Source organism: Globicephala melas, chromosome 2 (genome assembly GCF_963455315.2).
Source record: "Globicephala melas chromosome 2, mGloMel1.2, whole genome shotgun sequence".
In the NCBI taxonomy this organism is placed as follows: Eukaryota; Metazoa; Chordata; class Mammalia; order Artiodactyla; family Delphinidae; genus Globicephala; species Globicephala melas.
This window is the reverse complement of record NC_083315.2, coordinates 150997533-151024549: the sequence shown is the minus strand read 5'-3', so window position 1 is coordinate 151024549 and position 27017 is coordinate 150997533. Positions and strand designations below refer to the sequence as shown.

The 27017-nt window shown below is 48.7% G+C and overlaps 1 protein-coding gene across 2 annotated transcripts in view; it reads right to left on the bottom strand.

The window, feature by feature from the left end:
- Window positions 1-27017, bottom strand: part of IFT43 (intraflagellar transport 43) — a 152276-nt gene that overhangs the window by 63083 nt on the left and 62176 nt on the right. Inside the window, exons 4-9 of one of the 2 annotated variants that reach the window (XM_060295082.1) lie at window positions 25119-25151; window positions 24422-24468; window positions 2467-2539; window positions 2141-2216; window positions 1561-1623; window positions 941-1429 (exon numbers count right to left, since the gene is read on the bottom strand). In XM_060295082.1, the coding sequence (XP_060151065.1) occupies window positions 1307-1429; window positions 1561-1623; window positions 2141-2216; window positions 2467-2539; window positions 24422-24468; window positions 25119-25151 (415 nt within the window). In that variant the 3' untranslated portion in view covers window positions 941-1306. Of the gene's footprint in view, window positions 1-474; window positions 1430-1560; window positions 1624-2140; window positions 2217-2466; window positions 2540-24421; window positions 24469-25118; window positions 25152-27017 lie in introns of those variants that run through there. The other variant, XM_060295081.1, reaches the window with a different exon arrangement.

Sequence of the window (27017 nt, the reverse complement as noted above, 5' to 3'; positions counted from 1 at the left end):
AACCAGCCTGGACGGAAACTTCTCAGTGACCATGGGAATTATTCCAAAGAGGGGCTGTCTAGGCTAAAAGTGTGACTCTGGAAAAGGAGGAAACGAGACCCCAAAGCCACTAAATCCCTGAGTTTATAATTAACAGACAAGTATTCTCTTTGCCTGCCCCAGAGCCGAGCCGGTGGCTCACCAGGGAAGGGCACTGTAGTCAGAAAAAAATAACCCCCAGTGTGTTTCTGAAGTGTTGAGCCTCTTTGTTTTTCTGAATTTTAATGAAGGGCTTTCCAGGCAGGGTGAGAGCAGCATTCAGCACTCAGCACTCCCCACGGCCAGGAGTGGGGCTTGGTTAGTTGCCGCCAGACTGCGCAGGCCTGACCCAGAGTGGCATGTAGGAGAGGTGGGCGGGGAGACGTCCTGCCCTCAGATGAGATGTCTTGGGGAGTTAAGAGAAAAACAAAAACAAAAGATGTCTCTGTTTAGAAAAAGGACTGGGCTCTGCTCCAGATCTTGGCACATTTTGGAAACTGGCAGTGATGATGCTTGGGGGGAGCAACGGAGACAAACAGCTACACCTCTGAAAGGTCAGCGGAGACCCAGGCTCCCTGAGAGAGTGTTTCCGTGGACGTCTCAGGGCTGCTGAGCTGGCCCCTGCTAATAAGAACCAGAAACAAGGCCCTGGGAACCTGTGGCAGAAAGGAAACATGTGCTTTGGAAGCCCCAGGCATGGGTTGCAGGAAGAGGGGGGAAAGGGGCGTGCTGTTAGAAGAGCCACCCACTGACGTGGGCAGTGGGTCATCTGATCGCACCCACTGAAAGCTCGAAGGAGACAGTGCAACTTCACCAACATAACTGACCGTCCAAAGTGAGAAAGGCATGTGGCCAGGCCCTCCCCAGGACCCCAGCAGGCAGCTGCATGCCACCTCCCGTATCCCTGCGTCCAGGTGCTCACAGGTAAATGCTCCGGGGAGCTGCTGTGGCTTCTGTGAACCGAACGGCTTCCAGGAGCACCACCGCTTCTCCCCCTGAATCTAGCTTTCCCTCCCAAGCTTCAACGATGGGGAGACATGCCCTCCTTCACTCTTGACGAATCTTTCCAAGGGAGTGCTGGAAAGAAACGGAAGAGAGGGCTACAGAAAAAAGCAATTTCTTACAGTCGAACGATCCAATGCGGTCTACTGAAAATAGATATTTTTATTACAAAATAGTCCACATAAAAATTCTGAGCTGCTTGCAAGCTTCTTTAGTTTTAGGTTTATGGCCTGTGTCTCGAGTCCAAAGCAGAGGTGACCGCGTGCAGGGAGAGCGACCCCCGGGCTCAGGTGTGCGAGGGCTGCTGTCCCACGGGGTCCTCCTTGTCCGTCTGCAGCACGTCCCACTCGCTGAGGAGCTCTGAGGACACCTCAGTGTACAGACGGTCCCAGTCCCAGCTGACGTCATCCTGCCGAGACAGGCATCGCAGGGTGAGCTGGGGGACGCCGTCCCCTCGGTCACAGCCAGCCTCCTGCCGAGGCCAGCCTCGGAGCCAGCTGTTCCCGGGAATGAGGGGCAGGCACTGCCGCCGCTACGTACCTCTCGAACCTCATGCTCCGGCGCCAGGACTTTGGTGAGGAGCTTCAGGTCGATCTCTCCATCCTGTGAATGGGCAGGGAAAAAAAAAGAAGAAAAAGGCAGGCTGTGCACCTCGGAGGCCTTCGGACAACGACCTCTGGCAAAGAGAGGGGGGCCAGGTTGAGTGTGGTGGAACTTCCCAAATCCAGAATGCCTTGCGAAATTGCAAATGCCTTGTGAAAGAGCAAAACTGTGGGTGGACCCCAATGCCACTGAGAACTGAGGGAACACCATGATGTCCTACAGGTTGGGCACTCCTTGGGGGAAGGTCAATACCAGGATGGCAGGCATGACAGCAGCATATCTACTGATGCCACGTGGGCAGCCAGGGAAGCAGGAAGGAGACTGGCCCTGGGAACGCTGGAATATGTTGGGTCCAGGGATGCTGTAATACCCGAGGATGATGTCTCTGGCAAAGGGACTGTTGCCCGGCAGCCTCAGAGACCCACGGAGGAGAGGCTGTAAGGCTTTGGAGAAACTGAGAACTCCCTACGGATGCTGCCTGGAGCCTGCTCCTCTACACAGAAGCTGCCTCACTCACCAAGGTCTGAAAGGCTGCGTACTTCATGAGGTCATTATCCAGGTCACGGTAGGTCATCACCCGGTTGACCTGGATGCTGCAGGAAAGACGGAATGTGAGGAGGAACCACAGGCAGAACCAGTGCCAGGAGTGCTGCCGGGCCACCAACCCAGAGCCTCGTAGGCAGCTGGGAAGGACCAAAATGGGGAGAAAACGTCTAATAAAATGGGAACCCTGGGATGGAGCCCATCCAGAGACATCTGGATCTCCCCTGGGGGGCAGCACCACTGGAGATGGTGTGTGGCATGGTCCCTGCCTCCTGCCAACTTCATATTAATTTAACATACCTGGGAGGGGCCGCCACCTGCAAAACAAAGTCTTCCTCCTGTACTTCTTCCAGGTCCGGAATAACAGGAATATCTGCAATGAGAGGAGAAGCCAAAAATGTCAGCAGCACGAATGGGGGATCTTGCCTGCTTCTCCACTGGCTACTTACCACCTTCAACGTGCCGGCCACAGTTAGGGCTACAGGCTTTGGGTAGAATGGACACAATGGTCTCTGGCCTCTAGCACCCCAGTCTAGGGCTGTGGAACTGAAGTAGAGGTGTGCATGGGAATCAAAGGTAGAACTTCAACAATTCCCAAATCTCAGGCTTTACCCCAGAACCTGCTGGACTAGAATCTCCTAGTGGGGTGGGGCTCAGGCGTCTGTATTTTTCCCTAAGATTTCTTGGGTGATCCTGACGTTTGCTCCAGGTTAGAAGCCACTGGAGTGGCTCTCTAAGGAGAAATATAAAGAAATGAGAAGAAAGTCCCAGATAGCACTTGGGGAAGTGTTTTTATTAGAGGAGAGAAAAGAAAAGAGGAGCTGAATGAACCTGGCGTGGTCAGAGACAGAGGAAGTGGGAAAGCGTAGTGTCACGAGGTGGATGTCACCTCGTGGATGAGTGCACCTCCTCATGACCAAGGTTCACACCTGTATCAGCTCGTCCTAGTCTTTGCAAGGCCTGAGCCTGTATCTGAAGGTCACTTTACGCCTAATGATGTGACCTGGCTTCCCAGCAGTGTGTCCAGGATCAGAGTCTCCACTTACCGGGTCTAATATAATAAACAACACTGACTCTAAAGATGACACTTCCCTTGCTGTCTCTTGGAGATTCTCCTCCTCTGAACTCTCCACATGAGACAGACATACAAACATAGGAAGAGACATGAGGCCATTCCCTTTGTCAATCTAACAAAGTCATGCAAGTGGAGAAACAGAGAGACAGCACATCACTTAATTGTGGAAACTTGATTATAGCAGAAAAATCGTCCATCTTCTCCTGGGGACAACCTAACACCTTAAAGAAGTACTGCCTTCTCTCAGTGAGTATCACTGACTGGTAGAGGGGCTTTCTTTGTTTTAACCAGTCTGCACAGAGAAAAAAAGAGATGGGGCAGAAAAAAAGGCCAAGCAGGGAGAGACAGTCCTGGAATTCCCAAACCAACTGCAAATATTAAAAGGAGGAAAAATTCCAGAGAGGAGAGAGCAGTGAAGACACCCTTCGTTTTTTTTTGTTTGTTTGTTTTGGTTTTTTTTGCAGTACGCGGGCCTCTCACTGTTGTGGCCTCTCCAGTTGCGGAGCACAGGCTCCGGACGCGTAGGCTCAGCGGCCATGGCTCACGGGCCCAGCCGCTCCGCGGCATGTGGGATCTTCCCGGACTGAGGCACGAACCCGTGTCCCCTGCATTGGCAGGCGGACTCTCAGCCACTGCGCCACCAGGGAAGCCCCCACCCTTCGTTTTTGCTTCCATGGACTAAATTAAAAAAAAAAAAATTTTTTTTTTTTAAGAGATGCAGAATCATTCCAAGAACAGCTAGGAAGACCCTTGCCACTTTCAGGCTATTCATTATTTAGACTTTGCGATGGTTCCCGTCAGGCTAAGCCCGAGTATATAAATGTCAGTTCCCAGCCTGGCGTCTTTATTATTGCTTCCAATGGAGGGGTTACAGATGCCGTACCTGGAAAGAGAGACAGAAAGCATGCAAGGGAGAGTCGGAGACAGAGAAAATAAGACAGAGAGAAAGAGACAGGCAGAGAAAGAGAGTGATTAAAGGGATGAAAATAAAAAGAAAATGCTGATAGGGAAATAAAGAAGACACATACACCAGCCCCGAAATAATGAATCACATTCAGCAAGTCCTCTATCTAGAAAGACGCAGTGCAGAGCTTAGATGAGAATTAGAGATGGAGTTCTCTAATTTTCTATTTCTTATGCTAACAGAAATTCAGCTTGCTCGTCCCTGTTCACTCCGAGTGAAGAATACAGTCCATGTGAGGGCTGCCGATGGCACCGTCCCTGAGTCCAGGCCGAGAGGGCTCCTAGGCTGGCAGGACTGCACGGGCCCCGCAGTGGGGCAGGGCGGAAGCTGGCCGTGCCATGCGCCATCAGCAGTGTGACAGGTCCGGCGTGAGGCAGTTAGCTGCTCCTGGCTCTCCTCGGTGTGAGGCCCAGCCTGAGATGAATATTCAGAAGTTGGTAAGAAAATGCTCCCTGCTGTGCTCAGGGCTCAGGACGGGGTCTTCCCCAAGTCCCCTCTTGCTCTGCAATGTCAGCATTTGGGTCCTGTCAACTCTGCCCAGCTTCTCCCAGCTCTGAGGAGCTGCACTTCTGCCCACTATCCACTCTGAGTCCCCGTGGCTTCCCCGTTTGTCCCCACCCCCCTTCTCCAAATGCGCACGAAGGAGCGTGGGGCTGGCCCATCTGTGACAGAGCGGAGGTCAGCTCGGGCCTTGGCAAAGGGGCCGCTCAGAGCGGCACTGGCGGGGCTGGCCACACAGTGGGACTTCTCTCTAATTGGAAGCCTGGTGTCCAACAGAAACCGGTGAACTGCCTGAGCGGGACCAAGCCAGCGATGACAGCCAGGCCAAGGCAGGCTGGAGCGTTCCGGTGCAGTGACAGCTTGAGCCATCGCCGCAGAGCCTGGCCATCCAACTGCCGGCCCCAGTGGAACAGGTGGCCGTGGAGCAGGTTTCGGGCAAACTTCAAAGAACTTCCTAATTTTACAGTTTCTGATTTACAATCACAGACAAGTGCTTGCTTATGGATATATATAACGTGTTCCCAGGAGTTTCTGTCCTCTTTCTCTCTTCCCTTCCGCCCAACCCTCTCTCTCATACACACACATGCAGGATGACCCAAGCTAGAAAAAGAAAACGGGCTTGAGAAATCAATCCGCTTCTTCACAAAATTACCTGCATGGAATGATCCGGCCCTGCCTGTAATCAGTGACGGCTACTTGACCTGCAAGCCTGAACCAGTGACCTAGTGTCTGATTCAGGGTGTCAAGCTTAACATTCAAAAGCAACAATTTTAATAGAGACAGTAAGAGGAACAAAGAAGTATGCTCTAGGACTATTGAAAAGCAGCCACTATTTAAAAAAATTCAATAATTATGTTAACTTTAGTTTCATTTTCTTCGATGCTGCTGATAATAAGAACATTAACAGAAACAATGGGTTACTTAAGCATATGGGTAAGACTCCTGTCCAGTGGCTAAGAGTGCAGGCACTGGAAGCATTCGAAGTCTGGCTCCCCTGTGTACTAGCTGTGAGGCTTCATCCTCTCTGTGCCTCAGTTTCTTCAGCTGTAAAACGGGGAACATAACTACACCCACCTCACAGGGTTGCTGTATTACATGCGATCATCTAAAATATCAAGCATTATGCTTAGTAAGTAATAAATATTCTATATTATTCTTATTCGTTTAACAGATAAAACATTGAGCATGGAGAGAAACTATATAGCTCTACCCTCATTTAATCCTGCCCAGTTGTCACCATCTTCCCGATGAGAACACTGAGGCTCAGCAAGATGAAGTAGCTTGCGTGAAGTGAGTCATTAAGAATGGACAGGGCAGGCTTCCAGCTCCAGTTCAACTGCACCCCTCCCAAAAAGGCTGTCCCCACCCCTGCCCAGAGGCTTTCTTTGCAAAGGTCCAGTGACTTCAAAGACGCCTCTACTAGTGGAGAGGTGAGACAACCGCCTATAGTTGGGACAGCTTTCGTTTTGCCTGCGACCGAGTGTCCTCTGTTCTCGGTGTTTCTCTGTCTCCCAATAACCGTAACTAAGGGAAGTCTCTCCCTCACCATATGGCCGACTGGCTACTTCCCTACAACAAGGCCAAATGGTGCAGAGAGAAAAATGGACCGACACTGGAGACCCGGTCGCTGCGTGGAGAAGGAGGGGAATGGACGCCTCGAACGGCCCCAGGAAAAGGGCCGGCGAGGCAAAAGGGCTGAGACGTCAGTGCCGCAGCAGCGGGTGCCCTCATCCTTCGTTTCAGCTCCCCCAGACAGCGCCCCCTGCTGACCAGTTACCCGCTGCTCTTGCCCAGCTCAGACTCCTTAACAAAACGGGCCTTCCCTGCTCTTTGCATTTGCTCCCAGCCTCTCATGTCAGTCATCTCACTTGCCTTTCACCTGCCTGTATCCCACGTGTTGCCCAATTAGCCACACTGTGGGGAAACTGCATTTGTTCACTTGTTCATTCGTTTATCCATTCATCCTTGAAGGGATGAATGGAGCAGCCCCTCTGTGAAAGGCACCGTGCTAGGAGGTGCCAGTAACAACAGCAGATAAACCTGACATGGGCCCTGTCTTCCTGCAGCACCAGTGTAGTGGGAGATAGCAATAAACAAATAAATGTGCTGCCTGTAAATGAAAACACACACTGTGAAGGGAGCTAACTGGACTCTGAGACCAAAATAACAGGGAGACCTAATGTTTTATTTTTAATGGCAAAAGTAATATCATATGTGGTAATAAATTCAAATGCTATAGACAAGTTTAAGATGAAAAATGTCCTTTCCTTATATGAATCCCAGCCATCTCCCTAGAGGTGATCACTATTAACCATTTCTCATATATGTTTACTGAAAAGAATTTCTGCATACACAGCACATATGTCCTTTTAAAATGTTTGCAAATGGCATCATGTTACGTATCCATTGTTTTACAACTTTTTTTTTTTTTTTTTTTTGCGGTACGCGGGTCTCTCACTGTTGTGGTCTCTCCCGTTGCGGAGCACAGGCTCCGGATGCACAGGCTCAGCGGCCATGGCTCACGGGCCCAGCCGCTCCGCGGCATGTGGGATCCTCCCGAACCGGGTCACGAACCCGTGTCCCCTGCATCCGCAGGCGGACTCTCAACCACTGCGCCACCAGGGAAGCCCCAACTTTTCTTTTTTTTTAAATTATTTTTTGGCTGTGCCATGCGGCATGCGGGATTTTAGTTTCCCGACCAGGGATTGAACCCATGCCCCCTGCAGCGGAAGCATGGAGTCTTAACCCCTGGACCTCCAGGGAAGTCCTGCGACTTGCTTTTATCTGTCCTTTTCAATGTACACGTGCATCTTATTCTTTTAAATGACCATCTAGTTTTCTATCGAATGGATGCTGCATAATGCCCTTAATTCAGTCCAGAGAGGATGCTAATTCAGGATTTTGGGGGGGGGGTGGAGTGTCGAGTTAGGGAAGGTCTCTGAACTAGGACAGGGCCACTGAAGGATAACCAGGACTAAGCCAGGCAGGGGACAACGTGCACAAAGGCGCTAGGAGGTGAGGAGGAACTCGCTAAAAGGGTGGCGTGGCTGGCGTGCAGGGCCCAGGAGAGAGCAGCTCGGGGCGAAGCAGGAGAGAGGGCGTCAGGTGCCAGGTGAGGAAGGACCTGCATCAACCGGCCAGGAGACGCCTGGGTGCCTGCTATAGGCAAGATCTCTTTGGAGGCATATTAGGAGCAAACCAAGATGGACCCAGCTTGGAAAAGTTGCAAAGGGAGGGTCTATACATTAAAAAAATGATGATAAATGAGCAGAATAAGGAAAATGCACATCCCTTCCTTTGTGAATCATCTTGGAACCCAACAGGCAGAATTCAGAGCTTCCTACTCTACCTTTCCACAATGCTTTATATTCAAGGACACAGGATGGACCTGATTACTTTGCTGTAGGTAGAGCAAGTGAAATTTGCCCTCGGCCTGCCTCCTAGATGCTGAACTAGTGGAGGGTGAAGACCACGTCCCAGTCACTTCTGCATTCCCAAAGATGGGCAAACTAAAGGACAACTGAACGGAACTGGATCAATAAATGCCCCTCAAATCTGCAAGTCACACACATGGATGGGCCATGTCCATCTTCTCTATATCATTCTAATTATAGTATAAGTGTTACTGAGTCCCAAAGTTGCCTAGGCAGGATTCATTTCGCAAGAACCACCAAGCGCAATCCTTAGATACATCCTGGATTTGATGACATCCCAACAGAGGCTTTGCCTCACTTGAGAGCTGCAAGGCCTCCTGGGAAGGGCCTGTGCATATACAAGAAACAATGGAGGAGTGGGGACAAAGTTACAGAGGAAGGGTCATCCAAATTGGGTCCATATGGACTGCTGGGCTTCCATCCTGAGGCTGGGTCACACTGCTCTTCACCCTGGGCTTCCTCTTGATCTCTAGCGTGCCCCACTCCATCATGCCACCTTCTGGGAACCCCCCAGTAAAGGCTTGTTAATGAACAGCAACAGCAGTAAGAGCTAATTCCAAAGAGAGAGGTTGCCAAATGGAAAACTCATCAAGATACCATCATACTAGCCTGCCAACAGATCTACCAACAAACCAACTACCAGATGAAACCACAGAAATAAATGAGCGGTGCTTAAATAAGTAATAGAAATAAATAACAGAAACATGTGGGAACACCAGTAGGATCAATTACAACTGGTTTCAAAGATGCGAGAAGCTGCCACTTGCCCTGAAATGCACACGTTGCCCGTAATACCATCACACCCGCACACTAAAATGCTAAGTACCCAGGAAAGTCCCAGAGGGATCCTTTTCTGCCCCTGTGGCTCGACAGCAAGAAGCCTGCCTGCCTCCTGCAGAGACCCTGGCCCCAGATCTCTGCAACGTATTTCATGATAGCCTGCCTTCACATCTAGCTGTTGTTGGCTTGTTTTGGTACAAGAACAGAAAGTGATTTCTTAGATCAGGCTCCGCTTGTAATGAGTACACCCTGAGCATTACTCAGGCTCTTTCCCTGGCGCAGAGGAAGGAGAGAACGAAGGAGGCACCCTTATCCGGCCCTCGGTCCCACCCAGGCAAAGATGGCTCAGGCAGGGAACCCCTCCTCTCTGTGTCCCTTTTAGGTTCGACTCTTTGCTGATTTTCTTGGTTGGGGATTTCTGAATGGAATTTTCTGGTCGTGGCCAGAAGGGTTTCTAGAGAGCTACATAAAGTCTCTTCTAACTCCAGCACTTTCTGACCTTGACGCCTTAGTAAACGATACCAGGGGCTGGCCTACCTTGTCAGGTTCCTCCGGGTGCTGAATGATGACATCTGCCCCTCTCGCTTCACCCACTAACTGTGCCCCCCATGGCAGAGGCCCCATGCGGACCCACACCATCTTTTCCCAGAGCTGTTCCCCCGCCCACTGCCCTGGCCACAACAGAGCACCCGTGGGCTGCTGAGGGCTCACGTCCACCCTGCATAATTCACAGCCACATTCAGTAACCCACCCGAAAGGGGCCTGGACACGCTGTGGAGGGACATCCCGAGAAGAGCAGTCCAGACAACCCCCAATGTTGCACTCAAAGTCAACAGACTCTCAGCAGAGCTCCTGAGCGAAAGGAAAGAATGTCCATGTTTCCAGGAGATTGCAACTTTACACCTGAGATCATTATAATTTTTCTCTGCAGCTGCAAAACTTTGTTTTACTGAATGCTGTTACCTTCTGCATCACGTATGGGGAATTTTAAACAGGCAAATGGAAGAAGGTCTGATTGAAGATGAAGTTAAATGAAAGAAATTGGTCTCATTTAGCACATGACAGGATTCATCTGTGTTCCCAAGTCCACTGAGGTGGCATCATGGGCGTTTCATATTCATGAGCTGCTGCGACACTGTGTCCCCTCATTTACAAAGAGCCGTGTTCAGCAAATTCTGTCCCTGTGGACACTCCATGCATTTCATGGTCTTGTCAGAGAGACATCAAACACTCCAGTAACCAAATACCAGAAAATGGCTTTAATTAGTGGATCTCAATCGTATAAATAATTTTTTTTTCTAAGTGAAAAAATGGAGAATTTTTTTAAAGGGAGAAGAAAAGGGGAAAGTGGTAGGCAACAGGCTTCCAACACCCGAAGGAACAAGGGAAAGGGACGGTCTCAGAGGAGCTCCTGGGCCCCTGCACTCCCCGGACGCACGGGGGTTCCGGGGCAAAAATGCATCTGCAGGTCCCTGGCGGGTCTGCTTTATGAGGACCGATCCCCGGTGATTTCACCTGATCCGGCCAGGTCACTGGGAGGGGAGGAGTGAGGCAGCCATGGGAGAAGAGTCTGAAAACTGTGATGCTGCTGGCCAGAAGGTCCACTGCAGGGACCGAGAAACAGGACTGATCACGAGCAAAAGGTGCCCAAGCAGGTCCCTGAGGAAGCGAATGACAGGGGCAGGAAGATGTCCGTCCTGAGGCGCTGGCTTGGGTGGGGGGCGGTTTATCTATGTCCCGTACGTTGAGATGTCTCCATGCTCCTGCCAAACCCACCCCCTCCTCCTGCTGCTGGGGAAAGAGATCCCCGACCTCAGGAAGAACATCGAAAGAGCCGGTTGTTCCTCCCAGCCACCCACGCCGTGGCCACTCTCCTGGCTGACGACGGGCTGGACGGGAGGGCTTGGACTGAGTCCATTTCTGAGACAAGCCGGGCCTCAGGGGGTGTGGTGCCGGCTGGGTGGTGGGCAGACAGGCGGCTGTGCTGAGTGGTGACTTAGCTCGCGGTCTACTGTGGGTGTGCAGGCCCGGCCTCAGCACATTACCCACAGAGGGGTGGTGGCACTCTCCGGAAGGAGCATGAATGCAATCCCCTAGAAAGTGATTTGCCCCATCACCCCACGCAGTCCACCAGGGGCTGTGGAAGAGTCAGTATTGACCGCGCAAAGGGTCGTCAGCCAGGACTGACCCTTTGGAGCAATTCAAAGGCAGTGCTCATGGGAGGCAAGCACGGCCCAACAGGGGTTCTCCATAGGGAAGGATCCTGTTCAGCCCAGGAGCCTGACACTGGGAGGACCCTGGTGTCACGCACTGGAGTGGTCTCTAGGGAACAATCGCACAGTGGTTACCAACAGTTGAAGGAAAAGAAGAACAATGAACAGGGATGCTCCCTGCCACCTCAAGAGCTCTCTGGGAGCTTCGTGGCAGTTCCAGCTTTGATCCGTAGAGATGTGTTAAGGACGAGGGGTGGTAAGCGACTTCAAAGGTGACGAGGAATGAAGTGGCTGGAAGGAATGGAAAGTGAGGAACTCTCCACTCTCTTCAATAAGGCCCAAGATCAGTGATATGGTATTAATGTGACAGAGAGCACCTTCTCAGAGCCGCCAGATATGCCTGGCTTCTGTGTTAGAAACCAGGCATATCTGATTCTATTTCATCCTCTCCGTGTTACGCTGAAAAAAACAAGACAAACTACCCTGCTTTTATTCTAAATCCTTAGGTTTTGTATTTTTTCCTTATATATATTTATTACAAAAATGCTCCTTTGATCAGTGCCAGCCGTGACTCCGCCACATACAGAATGCTTCTGAGCGGTTCCCTCCTCGCAAGGCCACTGCCGGTGACAGCCAGCTGGTTTTGATCACAGCCATTCCCAATCGGATTTTCATAAGATAGATGAGGAGTCTTACTGCTGCTCTCTCTCTCATCAGATGAGAAACAGAGGGGGAGGGGGGGACGGGTCCTGAGGGAACGGGGCAACAATCAAGGGCTGCCGGGTTCTTTCTCTGTCCCTCCGCTGCAGCAATTTTCAAAGGCATTTGCCTCGGGCACTTTTAAATGATGGTGTCTCAATTCTGTAATCATCTTTCAAGAGCTTCCTCTTAAAGGGTCTTTTAGGTAAACCCAGTCCATCAACCACACTTATGCACTCAGGAATCACATTCCCAGTATGTGTCCCCTCGCGTGTGTGTATATATATAGGCGAGTACACACATGCACACACCAAACATCTGGGCATTTTTAGAAAGCTGGGAGGACCTGAAGCTGGAAAGGAAGACCTACCAGTTGGCCATATCAAGTTCGTCTCTCGCTAGGGTAAGAGGGTCCCCTGTCACCGCTCCCCTGGATTTCTGCTATACCTAGGCTTTGTTATCTCGGGTTCTTCTTTAGAAACTAATCCCCGTGTGTTGGAAGGAAAGACTTCAATTGAGGTCTAAGTGATGCACTGAGTCCAACTTCAGATGAACAATCACGCCTGTCCCTTCCTGTCTCACCTAAGCACTATCTGACCGTCAGACTTCAAGATGAGCGAGGCATCACGGCCGTTTGCTTGGAGAGCACAGTCCCCAGGCCACAGCTTGCTGTGGTTTGGGTTACAAAGACTATTTGAAGCAACCCACAAATCCACCTGTCTTTTTTTTGTGTGTGGCAGAGAACGCCATGCCTCTTCTCTATACAGTCCCCGTCACTTGAAACAGATATCCTAAAGCACTGAGCCTCTCCTTCTAGTCACATAAAAATCTGAGTCTAAGATGTCCCTGGGCAATGGTTCTCATCAATATGGCCTCATCTCCTCTCTGCCCTCATCCACCACTCGTTTCACAGCTGTGCGGAGAAGTACCTGTGCCTCTCCCCAAAGCTGGACCAGAGCTCACCATCACATCTAGGACCATCTCACGAAACTAAACGGGATTGGCTTTGTCCTACCCTGATCCCGTCTTCCATATTCAACAGGGACAGAATCCAAGGAGTTACGGAATAAATACCCAGATCTCTACAACTATTTCAGGGAGATTTAACTCTCTTTACTTTTGTCAGTGCTTAATGTTGGATGATTTACTATTGAACACATTCCTCCAAACCGACTACAGCACGATGGAATGCTGACAGAGCTTTCTCTGTGTTCCTGGAGGAAGGTTAATACAATCTGCTTCCTTTACGATGCGCGTGCATGCGTGGTGCAGGACGTCTGTGTCATGCTCCCCACTCTTCCTCTTCAGACGGGGACATCCCAGTAAGCTGCTCACGTGAACAAAGAAAATGGAGTCCCAGAGAGGTCGCTGTCAACCACGTTTCGGGCAGAGCTGTTTGTGACGGAACGCTTGAAAGGCTGGTGTGACCCAGAGATTGTAGGGGCCCACTAGGGGCCTAGAGCACTCTGTTCCAGCTCTGCCAGCAGAGCAGGAGGTCTGGTCAACAGCTCTGGGCTGTGCTTTGCAGCTGGACCAGGGCGAGGTACGGAACAACTGAGGTGACAAAGCAGAACAACCAAAATGTGCTCCAAGCTTAACTCCATTTGCAGAAGCTCCCCTGACTCTCTGCCTCTGCAAGAGGCAAGAAGAGCGCAGCCAAACCAGTCTCTACTATGTGTGCTGAGCTAAGCCATTCCATCCCATCAGCTCTTAGATACCTACTCCACGATGGTGTATGCTTGTCCCACGGTAGGTGAATGGGACCCTGAATTACCTCCTGCAGAAAACAACAGCAAGTCAAAACAACTTTTCTTGCTTCATTAAAGAAACTTCTGGCAAGTCCCCTGTAACTCCTCTGGCATCTCACTCACTCTGGGGCCAAACCCACACTGGGGAGTAAAGAAGTTGCCCTTGGGGCCCCAAGAGTCTACATCTACTAGAGTTCATTTTTCTTTTGCTGCCAGGAATGTGGCCTTAACTGTCTATCAAGGAAGAACTGAACCCAGATTCCTGGTCCACAGAGCTGTACTAGAGGGTCCACCTGATTAGGAGCAGGAAACCTGGGTCCCAGATCTGCCCCTGATTTGCTGACCATGTGCAGTTACTTGTCAACTTTTGTCCCAAGTTTCCTCATCACCAAAATGAGGTGCCTTCTATCTCTACGACATCCTTATTTCTAGGCTGTCCATTCCCATATACCTAGTGATAAAAAAAACCCAAAAACACCTGACTGTCATATTTGCCTATGGAAGTCTTTCCAAATGTCCCAGCCACAGACATGGCCTACAGGTAAAGCGCACCAAGTCTTTTGTTTAGAGAATCACTTTACAGAAAGTTTATTTTCTATACTAAAATGAACCTGCACTGAGTCCACCTGTGGCCCATGATGATCTCAGCTCAGTATTGGCACCATGATCCAACACCCCTGGCTGGGGCTCTTTGACGTTCCATGCAGTCTTTTGAGTGTCCCAAGTCTCTGTGATGTCAGTTTGTTCCCTCAGCTGTGTCTCAGAGCACTGCGCTGGTGGGAGAGCTCCAGCCATAGCCCGCCACAGCCCAGGAAGTGCCCTGCGGGGTCTCTGTTCTTCCAAACTTCCCATACTCCCCACTACTCACCCTGACACCTGCACAAGCCCAGTGACACTCCTTCCTCTCCCCTTAAAATAGGCTCTCCTCTCCAAAGGACCCAGAAGAGAATTCATTATCTAAAAGCAATCCCAATGGATTTGATAGAAAAGAAAACATAACATGAAGGAGAGGCGTGGTCCAACCTGAAGATTCTGCTTCGTGTTGCAGAGCCCTAAAGACCTAGTCTCTCTGGCTTTTCTCTGCTCAGCCTGGATGTTGCTGCCAAGACTTCACGGGGAAAGGATCAGCAGAGCTGAGGACAGGGGCCAGCGGGTTAATCTGAGAATCAGGAAAGGATAACAAATCTTCAGCAGGGCAGTGGGAATATGAGTGGAGGCAAGCTTCCGGGATAAGCAGGCTTGAGAAACGAACCTAACACTTTGAGAGCAAAGACGAAGGTGGTGAGAACAGGTGATCATGAGTCACAAAGGCCATGTCCCAACTCCAGCTCCGTCACTTACTAGCAGTGATGTCCTGGAGCAGCTCATGCTGGCTAAAAATTTTAGGAATTTCGCATGCAGGTTGTTAAACATAAACATTATTAAAGATTAAATTATACATCCTTATAATTAAATAAATTATATTAAAAACAAAGGTAATACTCAAAACTCACCACTTCCTAAATTTTACTACATTTTACTTTGCCTATGCTCTTGAAATTATTTACATCCAATGTACCTGTATGATGGAAACATACTGGTGTGCTACTGTCCATCTCTTCCCAGTTCTGTGGTCACTGATGTCATGCTGGGAGCTTGAAAACAGCCCTCATGGGAGCATTTACACCACAGAAATCGGCAAACTCTACCAATGAGGACTTTTTCTCCCCCAGAGAGCTGGTTGTTAAATATTTCCCAGCACATCATTGCTTACTAGCCATGTGACCTCTGTGAGCTACTAAACATCACAAAACTTCAATTTCTTCTTCTGTAAAAGGGCGATGATCACAGTGTCTCTTCATAGAAATGTTGTGAGGATTAACTGAAATATTGCAGGTAAAGCAGCACAGGGCCTGGCTCTTGGTAAACACTTACAAACATTGATTATCGATACCATTTCCTATAAGAAGGACTTCTTTTTCAAATTTCATACCCAGTATCCTATAAACAGAATGAAGCTTAACAAGGCACAGAGAGGGAGGCAAAGGAACTAGGTTTGGGTACTACCTAATAAATCCAGTGTGCTGCAGTAAGCTTAAGGAAGGGAATGCCAACATAACGGAACATTCATACTAAGCAAGAGAAAAGAATTGAGATATCAGGGTTCCAATTTATCTGCACTTAAAGAATTCTTTCCACTTTCTCTTTCTCCACATTAAAACTGCTTGGGCCAATAGTGACTGCTGCTTGCAGGAGAACGGATGAAGGATAGGGTGGAAGGATTAAGCAGGCAATGAGAAAGAGCCCAAAAGAGAGTTAGAAAGCCCGGAGACAGAGATGAACGGGGAGAGGGGCGACAAAGCGATATCCCACTACATATAGCATTTTTCTAATTCCACTGACAGTCTAGCATCTCACATCTCATCCAGCCTCATTGCTTGGCTGTGTTCAGCCACTTTTACCTATTTTCCCTGTTGACATGGATAGAAAATTGAGCAATTACCCTTAAATTTGGAGCTCTCAGATCATCCAGATTGCTATACTTGCAGAATTAAGTTCCCAATTGCCCCTGGCTAGAAGTGGCTCAACTCAGTCTGTCCTTTAGGAATTTCACACTTTTGGGTTGGCCATAGGATTTATCACTCCTAAGGTTTTAAGGTATTCGATTCTGTCACACCTGGACCCCAGGATGCAAAGAGCACAGCCCTCTCCAGTGGGGAAGTGGCATGCCCCAGAGGCACTGGGAGATGCCAGGAAGAGGGAGTTATAATTCCACCCGCAGTCCTGGGTTACACCAAGATGCGATGGTTATAGGCAAGAAAGAGCTAATCCTTTTTTTTAAGCTCCTGTTTTCAGAGGCTTTCCACTTTTTTAAAGCCATTATTTGGGGGGCTCACAAGTTCTATCTTAACTTGACTTTACCTCAGAGATAAACTTTTTGAAAGTTGAGTCCACATCTAATTGTGTTTTAAGAGATGATCTCAATCTGAATACTGTTTACCTTTTTTAAAGACAAAGAATTTCTTTTCTCCCATTTGTGTGCCTCTCAGTGCCCCTTTTGAAGTTTCACTTTCCATCCAGGGTTCACTTTCTGAGAGCTGGATTTTAGAGCCGGAAGAGACCAAACAGGCCTGGAAACACTTCTGGCGTCAGAGAGATGACAGGACTTTGTGCCTCCTGTCTCCTCTACCAGGGTCTTCCCAACCCCCAGCCTCCACACTCCTTTCGCTGGCAAGCAATTTTTTATTTATTTTTGGCCATGCCACGTGGCACGCGGGATCTTAGTTCCCCGACCAGGGATCAAACCTGTTGCCCCCTGGATTGGGAGCACGAAGTCTTAACCACTGGGCCGCCAGGGAAGTCCCTGCTGGCAACTTCTACTCTTCCTTCAAGTCGAAGTTTGAAAATCACTTCTTCAGAGTGGCCCTCCCTCAGTTCCCAACCCCAAACAGGTCTCCACGTCATTCTCCCTCATGGCACTCCAGACTCTTCCCTCAGTGGACTCAACTGCAATTTGTCCTTACTTATTTAGTGTGTGACTATTTGATTAGTCCCCATATCCCCGACTAGACTGTAAGCTGTATGAGGGCAAGGACTAAGAATGGTTTGTACACCATCATGTTCCCAGTGCCCAGCTCCAAGCATCACACATAGCAGGTATTCAACAAATGGTGGTTAAAGGAATGAGTGAATGAATGACTTGCCCACTGTCGCCTGTAGAGACTGGGTTCACTCCTATTCCAGATCCAATGTTCTTTCTCTAACATACAACCTTCCATGACAGAAGAAGTCTGAAGGCCTAGGGCAAACTAGAAACTTGATTCCAAGAATAGGAATGGATAATTAAGCCACTAAAGGAAAGATCTGTTTTGCCATCCTACAATTTTGGGACCCTGAGGTCATTCGGGGGCTCTGGCTGTCCATTATTCTTAGCTGTTCTCCAGAACCACGAATCCCAACTTCCCCGAAGCACGGTGTCAGCTCTAGCTGTGAGCAAATCTACCTAGAATCAGCAAATTAGATGACTGGCAATCTTTAACCTTCATGAAAGGCAGTTTATGTGGGGATGTTGACTATCTGTAGTTGAGAATGGACCAGAATCAGGGCTTAACTCTGCAGAAGCAGCTTCCCTCCTGGTTATGGTGAATGAACCCCTTATTCATCCTCAACGTGGAGTCGCTCCTCATGCCAGGCAACTTATCTTGGAAGGCTGTGCACGTGTTTCTCTGCCTAACCTAATCCTATCCAGCCTTTAGGACCCAGGCAAGTTCTTCCTTCTTCCTGAAGGGCCCTCAGCCTACAGGGATCACTTCCTCTTCTGACCTCACGAGAGCCCTTAATAACATAAATCACCAATATAGCAACAACTACTTGCTACCTTTGTCACCCAGTACACTGCTGTCTAAGCTATTTAACCCTTGTAATGCTTTCCATCTTTCATGTTTTGTCTCCCCAACAAAGTCCTGTGTTCCCCTAGAGGAGAGCCCTCCAATGTCTTAGGAAGGATTTGCAAATCCCTTCCCAAAGCCCTAATCCAACTTGCAGATGCATTTTGTCCTGTTCATAAAGTGATATTTTAAAATTCTGTCATTTTTTGAAATCTGAATTTGAAAACTTTCAGGTCATGCCATCTCCCCTCCAAGCTCACCACAGGCCCCACCATTCTTTACAGTTGAACACTTCTGCTGTTTCAAGTGTTTATATTACCTGCCTGGCCCCTAAAAACATTTGAGCTCAGCATGCCTTGGTCTTGCAAACAGTCCCGCTGCCAATACATTCCGGTTAACCAACAGATCCCCCAAACCACCCCTACACGGCACTCACTCTTTGCTTCTCGTTCAAAAAACACACCCGATCTCAACAGCTCCTTCCTTCTTCTGTTTTTCTGTTCTCTTCCCTCGGAAGCCTGAGGGGTCAATGGATGGGAGGAAGTGCTTCTCTTCTCTCCCTCGGCTTCTTCCCCAGGGAAGAAGAAGCACCATGTATCAAGAGTGATCCAGGGAGGCTGAATGCTGAGAAATATATCTCGAGAGACATGGCTTCTCAAAGTCTTCTATAAAAGAAGAGGAGGAAAGATAGGCTTCCCTGGTGGCGCAGTGGTTGAGAGTCTGCCTGCCAATGCAGGGGACGCGGGTTCGTGTCCCGGTCTGGGAAGATTCCACGTGCCGCGGAGCGGCTGGGCCCGTGAGCCATGGCCGCTGAGCCTGCGCGTCCAGAGCCTGTGCTCTGCAACGGGAGAGGCCACAACAGTGAGAGGCCCACGTACCGCAAACAAAACAAAACGAAAACAGAAGAGGAGGAAAGAAGAGCGGGCATTTCTCACTAGGTCAGAGAATCCTGGAGGGCACGGGCTGTCTCACTCATCACCGTCGGCATGGGAGCAGCACGAGCCACAGGAGGCGCTGCATGAAGACCCCTTGGCTCTCCTCAGTGGAACTCACCTCCAAGGCGCTGGGAGGAGGCCCTGGACCGTGGCTTCTCATCTCTGTTCCTGGAGATTCATCTTCTCCTTTGAGACGACTCGTCAACTGCCCACCCCCACCGAGTACCAGAAGACGAGCAGTCTCTTCCCAGGTGAGAATACTCCTCACTGATGACCTCAAGGAACTGGATGTGATTTTATTAAGGGAACCAGCAGGTTCCCTCACAGGTGCCCAGAGATCTGTTTAATGTCACTGCTGAATGAGCGTCCATGGATGGTTCAGGGCAATCATTTCGTGGAGTCTCCCCACCCACTGGTTATTCTAAGTTCAAAGGAGCAGCCTTAACTAGCCAACCAAGTAATTCCCTGAGCAAAGATAATTCTAGAAACTAGTTATATGTAACATATGATTCCTATTGCATAATGGATTCTAAACATTCACATACAGTGAAATGGACTAAGTCGAGTGTGAAGTGGAACATATGAACTGATTTTCCACTACAGGACTCAGGCATAACTGCATGGAAAACAGATTTATGCCAGGGAAGAGGCATACCTCCTAGAAGGTAACATCAAGTGCACTCTGACAAGAAAGGGTTTTATGCGTCAAACCTCTGGAGCCAAAATTAAGGCCAATTCACAAATTTCACATTCCAAGTTTGTGAAGGGGAAAAGAATAGTAGGGGTATTCTCTGAAAACAGTATCTTTCTTCTCCCCTTCCTTAATGAAATTGTATTAAGCATCCCATCAGTAATGCCAGCACTCTATCTTACACATCTGGGCACTGACATTGACACAACCAACCTGTGCAAGGAGATGCCAGCACAGTGGAGGGTCGTACCATTGTTACAGCTCAGAGGCCAAGAGCAAGGACTCTGGAGCCAAGACCTGCATTCAAAGCCCGGTGCTGAGCTATGCTGCGTTAGTAATGGAGTGGTGAGCACAGCTGCCTTCCAAATCCTGATGTTGTCATTTACTAGCTGTGTGACTTTTGGCAAGGTTACCTTTCTTTGCCTTAGTCTGCTCATCTTTAAAATGGGGATAACGAACAACTGAAATGTCCTTTAACAGGTGACTAGATAACCAAAATGTGCTATGTCCATATATTAGCAATAAAAATGAAGAGGGTAATGATACATGCAACCAGCTGGATGCATCTCAAAATCATTCCAGTGAGCGGAAAAAGCCAAACACAGAGGCGTACATACATATGATCCAATGTGTATAAAATTCTAGAAACTACAAACCACTCTATCTTGACAAAAAAACAGATCATAGCTGCCTGGAGGGGCAGAGAAAGGGTGGACTGGCAAGGGGCATAAGAAACTTCTGGGGGTGATGGAAATGTCTTGTATATTTATGGTGGTGGAGATTTAACTGGGTATATACATGTATAAAAATTCACACTGTGTACTTTGAATGGATGCAGTCTACTGTATGCAAATTAGAACTCAATAAAACTGATTTAAAGGAACTTTCCCATAGATTTGTTTTGTGAATTAAATGAGAAAAAAGAAGTACTACACAACGCGGTAAATGTTTGGTAATACTGGTGATGGCAGTGATGCTGGTGGACACCACAGTATGACAGCAGAGTGTTTGTTCCCTTGAGAGTCAGAAGATCAGAGCTTCCCTTTGAGTCCTGAGATTCTGTATAATAATCTGTAAAGCTCGATCTCTTAACACGTCAAATGGCAGGTTTGGACAAGGTGGCCTATAGAGTTGCTTAAAACTTCATCAATTTGGGACTTCCCTGGTGGCGCAGTGGTTAAGAATCCTCCTGCCAATGCAAGGGACACGGGTTTGATCCCTGGTCTGGGAAGATCCCACATGCCGCAGAGCAACTAAGCCCGTGCACCACAACTACGGAGCCTGCGCTCTAGAGCCCGCAGGCCACAGCTACTGAGCACACGTGCTGCAACTACTGAAGTCCGCGCACCTAGAGCCTGTGCTCTGCAACAAGAGAAGCCACCGCAATGAGAAGCCCGCGCACCGCAACGAAGAGCAGCCGTTGCTCGCCACAACTAGAGAAAGCCCGTGCGTAGCAATGAAGACCCGACACAGCCAAAAATAAACAAATAAATAAATAAATTTACAAAAACAACCCCTGCAACAATTTGATTCTAACGTGATGATGTCACAAGGGCGGCCAGCACAACCTTCTAATAATGCATTTGTGATGTGTGTAAACTTCAGTATTCAGAGGGTTTTGCTGTAATATTTAACAGGTACTCCTTGAAATGGAGCATGTTCACACACTGAAAAAAAATGGAGAAGGTGGGATTTCAGAGGTCCTTTGAGGGGAGCTGGAAAGAGGTCCAAGGTGGGGTGGGGAGAGGTGTGGAGAAAAGTCCCAGTTGAATAAACCTTCTGTAGACCATGAATTGAATGAGCACCTCAGATTCATCAGCATCACAATTTCCAAGCACGCTGTGCCTTAACCACCAAACAGCTCTGTTCATGTCTGGCAGGGACCTGCCTCCTTGAGTCCAGGGAACATCCTCCTGGGTGGTTGCCCTGCTGCCCTATGCAACCAATGGCTGAAGCAACAGAGCGTTTGTGAGGACAGGCCAACCCAAAGGGTGGCAGTAGCCACCAATCACTGAGCATCACAGCTGCCAGTGTAGCACTGGCAGAGGACATCCTAGGAACACATCTGGGAAAGCAGACTCTGGCAAAAGAAGTGCAGGATACCTTGCTGAACAGGGCCGCTGGGAATTATTAGTGGGTGGAGAAGTTTGGCAGCTGAGAGGAATTCAGTGAGCAGAGCTAAGGAGGAATATCTGGCAAAAAGAAATGAGCTTGTCAATAAGAGATAATGGAAAAGGGAAGTGCTGAAGAACGATGGGAGCAGCGGGCCCAGGAGCTCTTACTAACTCCTAGAGTGCAGGCTGAATTCCTGACCTCCAGAGACTCCCTTTCTACCTTCAAACCCCTTTGGCAGGAGATGAGGCAGAAGTACTCTTGCACACAACTGCCCCTCCAGTCTTCAATCCTGGCTTTGGAGGCACTACAGCAGGGTTGTCAAACTTCAATGTGCAAAATATTTATCCAGGGAGCTTACTTAAATTAATGCAGATCCCTGGGCCCCAACTCCAGCTTCTGTTTTGTGGGTGGCCTGGGAATCTGTATTTTAACCACCATCCCAGAGTATTTCACGATTGTCCTATAAGACCCTCGCCCTAATCCTGTGAGGCAGCTAAGGCAAGAGAACCATCCACGTTCCACAGATTTAATTCTCTCCTCCACTCTGTAGTTGCAAGCAAAGGTTATTTAATAGAAGGCTTTGGGACTCCACTTCTCGCCATGAGAGAATAACTGTTACCAGACCTGCCTTCCGGCTATAAACGATTAGCAAACTGGAAAAAATACAAGATACAACTGTTTTCACACAGTGGACAAGAGGTAGCACAGAACTGTGATCCCCAAGGGAAGGGAAACAAATGAAGTGGGCCCTGCAGTCACCCTGGCTTCTGCCTGAGATGCTTCCTGGACACTGGCACAGGGGTGGGGAACCCCAAGTGGAGCATGGGGAGGGAGGTCTGGCTGAGCTGAGGAGACAGAGGTAAAATTTTAGGGGGCTAAGGCAGCTGGAATTTGAGAAGCCACCTAGGTGTTCATCAGTAGATGAATGGATAAGAAAGATACGGTATATATATATATACACAGTGGAATATTACTCAGCCATTAAAAAAGGAAATCTTGCCGTTTGTGAAAACATGGATGGACCCGGAGGGTATTATGCTAAGCGAAATATGTCAGACAGAGGAAGACAAATACCATATGATCTCACTTATGTGCAGAATCTAAACACCAAAACAAACACAAAACAAAAACTGACTCACAGATACAGAGAATAAACAGGTGATTGCCAGAGCAGGGGTGGGTGAGGTGAAATAGGGAAAGAGGATTAAGAGGTACAAACTTCCAGTTATAAAATAAATAAGCCACAGGGAAGTAATATACAGACAGCATAAGGAATATGGTCAATAAAACTGTAATAACTTGTATGGGGACAGATAGATTTATCATGAAGATCATTTCATTAATGTATGCAAATGTCAAATCAGTACATAGTACACCTGATCCAGCATAATGTTGTACATCAACTATATTTCAATTTAAAAAAAAGAAAAGAAACAATGGCTACAATTATCTGTATCTGATGAAAACCATAAATGCACAGACTCAAGAAGTTCAAGTAGGATAAACACAGAGTAAAGCACAACAAGGCCCATCACAACCGAACTGCTGAGAATACAAATAAGGAGAAATAAGTCTTAAAAGCAGGAGAAGAAGATATACTGCATACAGGGGAACAAACGTAAGGAGGACCACTGAGCTCTCCTCAGACACAGTGCAAGCTAGCGGACAATGAACTAAGTATCTAAAATGCTCAAAGGAAAAACAGAGTTGCCAGCCCAGACTTCTGTATCTGGTGAAAAGTAAAGACATTTTCCGACAAACAAGGCTGAGACAATTTGTTGCCAGAGGACCTGCTCTACAAAAAAGATGTTAAATGAAGCGCTTCAGGCACAAGGGAAATGATACAAGATGGAAACTGAATTCTGCACAAAGGAATAGTGTGGAAATGGTAAATATGTGGGTTCAAAAAGAGGCTTTGATCATTTAGGTCTTGAAGATAACCTCCACTCTAGTAGGTTTCTTGTAAAAGTACACACAAACTTTACCTTTTCTCTTGAGTTTCTGAACACAGGTTTCAGCTGTGACATGGCTGCTGGACATGTAAGTGCTGTTTCTCCCTCATTTACAATGTCAGCCTTTAACTGGCTACTGTGTGTCGTGCACGAGAGATGCAAAGATAACTAAGACACAGTGTCCACTATCAAGGATCTTAGAGCCTGGTTGGAAGAACAATCAAGCCAATAAAGAATTGAAGTGTGATAATCACTTAGCTCAGTGACCATGGGCAACTTAACTTCTCTGTACTTTAGTCTCCTTAACTATAAAATGGGGATAATAATAGTACTGCCTCATAGGGTTGTTGTGAAATGAAACGCTTTAACATCTATAAAGTGGTGGGACAGTGCCTGAGATATAATAAACACCTGATAAGTATTAGCTATTATTGCCATGGTGGTGTGTTACAATGGAAGTTTGCCCAGGAGGTTGCCGGCGCAGAGAAAGAACATCAGACTCAGAGAAAGGCTGGGATGGAAGGGAAGACATTTCAGAGGAGGTGATGCTTCCAGCTGAGTTTTGAAGGACAAGGAGGATTAGTGGATAAAGAAGAAGGTGGGGTATTCTAGGCAGGGGCAGGAGCACTTAGCAAGGTGCAGAGATGCAAAACAAAAGGCTAGCATGAGGCCACAGGGGATGTTTCCAGTAAGCCTGCAGCAAATGGCGCCTTAACTGTAGCTCAGGAAATGCTCTGGGACGTCTCTGGAAGCCCTTCTGACTTCCCCAAGGACATCTTACCTCCTCCATCATCTGATCCATCCAGGCTCTGCTGTCTGAGGCGGTGACTGCTCCCAAAAAGAAGGAAAGGAAAGCAGAAAGTGAAAACCCTATATTGTCATTGCTTCCATTCTTTCTCCCAGATGAAAATGCTTCTGGACCCACCCCCTCCACCAACTTGGTCAGACTTGATTTGGCAGCTGGTCTGCCACGTACGGCCACACGAGCCATGGGGTGCTACGTCCCACAGGCAGCGTCACCCCGACCGTGACAGGATGCTCCATCCACCCTGCAGCTATGAGATCCATGGCCCTACCTTCCCATTCCATCTTTACCCAGAAACCTTCCTTCTTTCTTTTTGATATAAGTCTTAGGAGAAGGGGCTAGGTTTAGAAGGCTGGAGTTGCTTCTGCCCATCTGCATCAGTAAAGCAGAACCCATGGGTCAGTACTCTTGATACCTGAACATACAATTCTAAAAACCACGCAGCGGGAGATACGACATGAGCATCAATGCCAGAGTCCAGCCCTTCAGCTGAGGGAGCCGCATTAACCGAACCCTTGACTAGTGTTCCTAACTCCAGCCCCAGCCCGTGGCCAACTTCCTGCTGTCTGTCTTTGAATGCTGTGTTCAATAAAGGCTGAACAGATGAGGACCACCCAGACTGCACTGTTGACTATGGTCACCACAGGATGTTGTAAGAATACTGGAAACATACTCTTCTATCTCTTCAGAAGCCCTCCTTCCTGACCTGAAAAAAAGAGAGACAAGGTTTATGAGAACCCTCTAGTCTCCTGCGCTGACATGGCCTGCTGGAGGGGGTTTCAAAAGTGGGAGCAAATTAGCATAACCCAAGTACTTTATTTGTCTAGATTCCTCTTTATAGACCAAGGCCCACAACCAGCGTAAGAAAATTACAGTAATGCCTTCCTATGGCCTTATTTCAGCATGACTCCAAATTAAGTTGTTGAGCTTAAGTGCAAGTTGAGTGAGAAGCTCAAAACGCAAAAGGGTATAGATGACATGGTGCCTTCCTTTCAACAGTTAACTGACCAATTTACAGAGCACTTCCTCAGGACTGAGGCCTTGGGTCTTATCTGAAGCTGCTGTGCTAAAATGTGTATCTTCCCGTGAGCAAAAGGGGACGAACTAGCCGCTCAGTTCAGGCCTGACTTTCTGTCTCCTCCACCTGAAGGACTGGAAGGCCCTGTGAGTGATGGTGGGCAAGTAAGACATTCCACGAGCAGGAAGTCTGTTTGCACAGTCGCTATGTGAGGTCCTGGTTCCCCAAGCTGAACGTGTGTAAGAACCATCTGGGAAGCTTGTCAGACGTGGAGATTGCTGGACCCAGCAACGAGAGATTTCTGGATCAGTTGGTCTTGGGCGGGGGGGAGCCCAGGAATATGCATCTTAAACAAATTCCCAGTAATTCTAATCCAAGAGGGTCACTACTGATACTCTGAGAAACACTGATCTTAAGTCTTCTAAATGAGATCTGCTAAACGCTGAAGATTTTTAAAGTTGGGTGTGGGTTACACGGACATAACTTTCCCGTATGTGTGAAAATTTCTGTGATAACAGAGTATTCGTTTTCTATGAATTCTTTTAAGTCAGAAATCAATCACCATGACGATCGAGGGCAAAGGGTGGTGGCAGCGTCATAATGGCCAGCAGGAGGCCGAGAAGGCCTCCCAGTAAGAGCTGCATGGGGGCCAACCAGCACCTTCCTCAAAAGGCAAATAATCCCCAAAGAGTAGAATCATAAACCTAAGTCTAAATAGACTACTTCCCATGAAATAGACTATAACTGCGCTGTTAAGAAAGAGAGAGACAGAGTAAAAGAAGGGAAGGAGGGAGGGAGGGAAGGAAGGAAGGAGGGAAGGAAGGAAGGAGGGAGGGAAGGAAGGAAGGAGGGAGGGAAGGAGGGTAGGAAGGTGGGAAGGAGGGAAGGAAGGTGGGAAGGAAGGCTAGAAGGAGGGAAGGAAGGTGGGAAGGAGGGAAGGCAGGAAGGAAGGAAGGAGGGTAGAAAGGATTAATTTTGGCTGAAATCAGGGAGGGGGAAGTGAGCAGGTAGGTAAAGTTGGAAGAACAGTATGGAACAACTCTGAGGGGACCTCCTAGGCTGCAGTTTTCAACTCTTAAAGGGCCAACTGAAGAGACGGAGCAACTAGGGGTAGGGGGGCGAGTGGGACCTTCAGGGCAGCAGGTGGGGCACAAAGGTAAACTGCATCGGGTACCCAGGGCATCCCCACCGTGGTGATGGCAGATGACCCAGGTTTATGACCTGTTCTAAGTCAAAGTCAAAGGAATCCTGAACGCAGCCCCCGCCCTGGCCCCCGCCGCCAGCACGGCTGCCTTCTGTCTGTGTGGAGGGGAGGCTCTGCTCCTGGCTTGAGTTCCCAGGGACCACTGCCTCTAACTGTCCTGGTTAGGCTGAACTCCGAACCCACTGTCCGAATGAGCCAGTCCTATGTCACTAGCGGCAGAAGAGCTTGGATGGAAACGGGGGTCACAGAAGAATAACGGGATTCAAGAGGCTGGGCAGCCTAGGCCGGCGCCTTCCTGTTGCGCAGAAGGGGCAGCTCCCTCTCTGACCACCCTCGGCAGGTAGGACAGA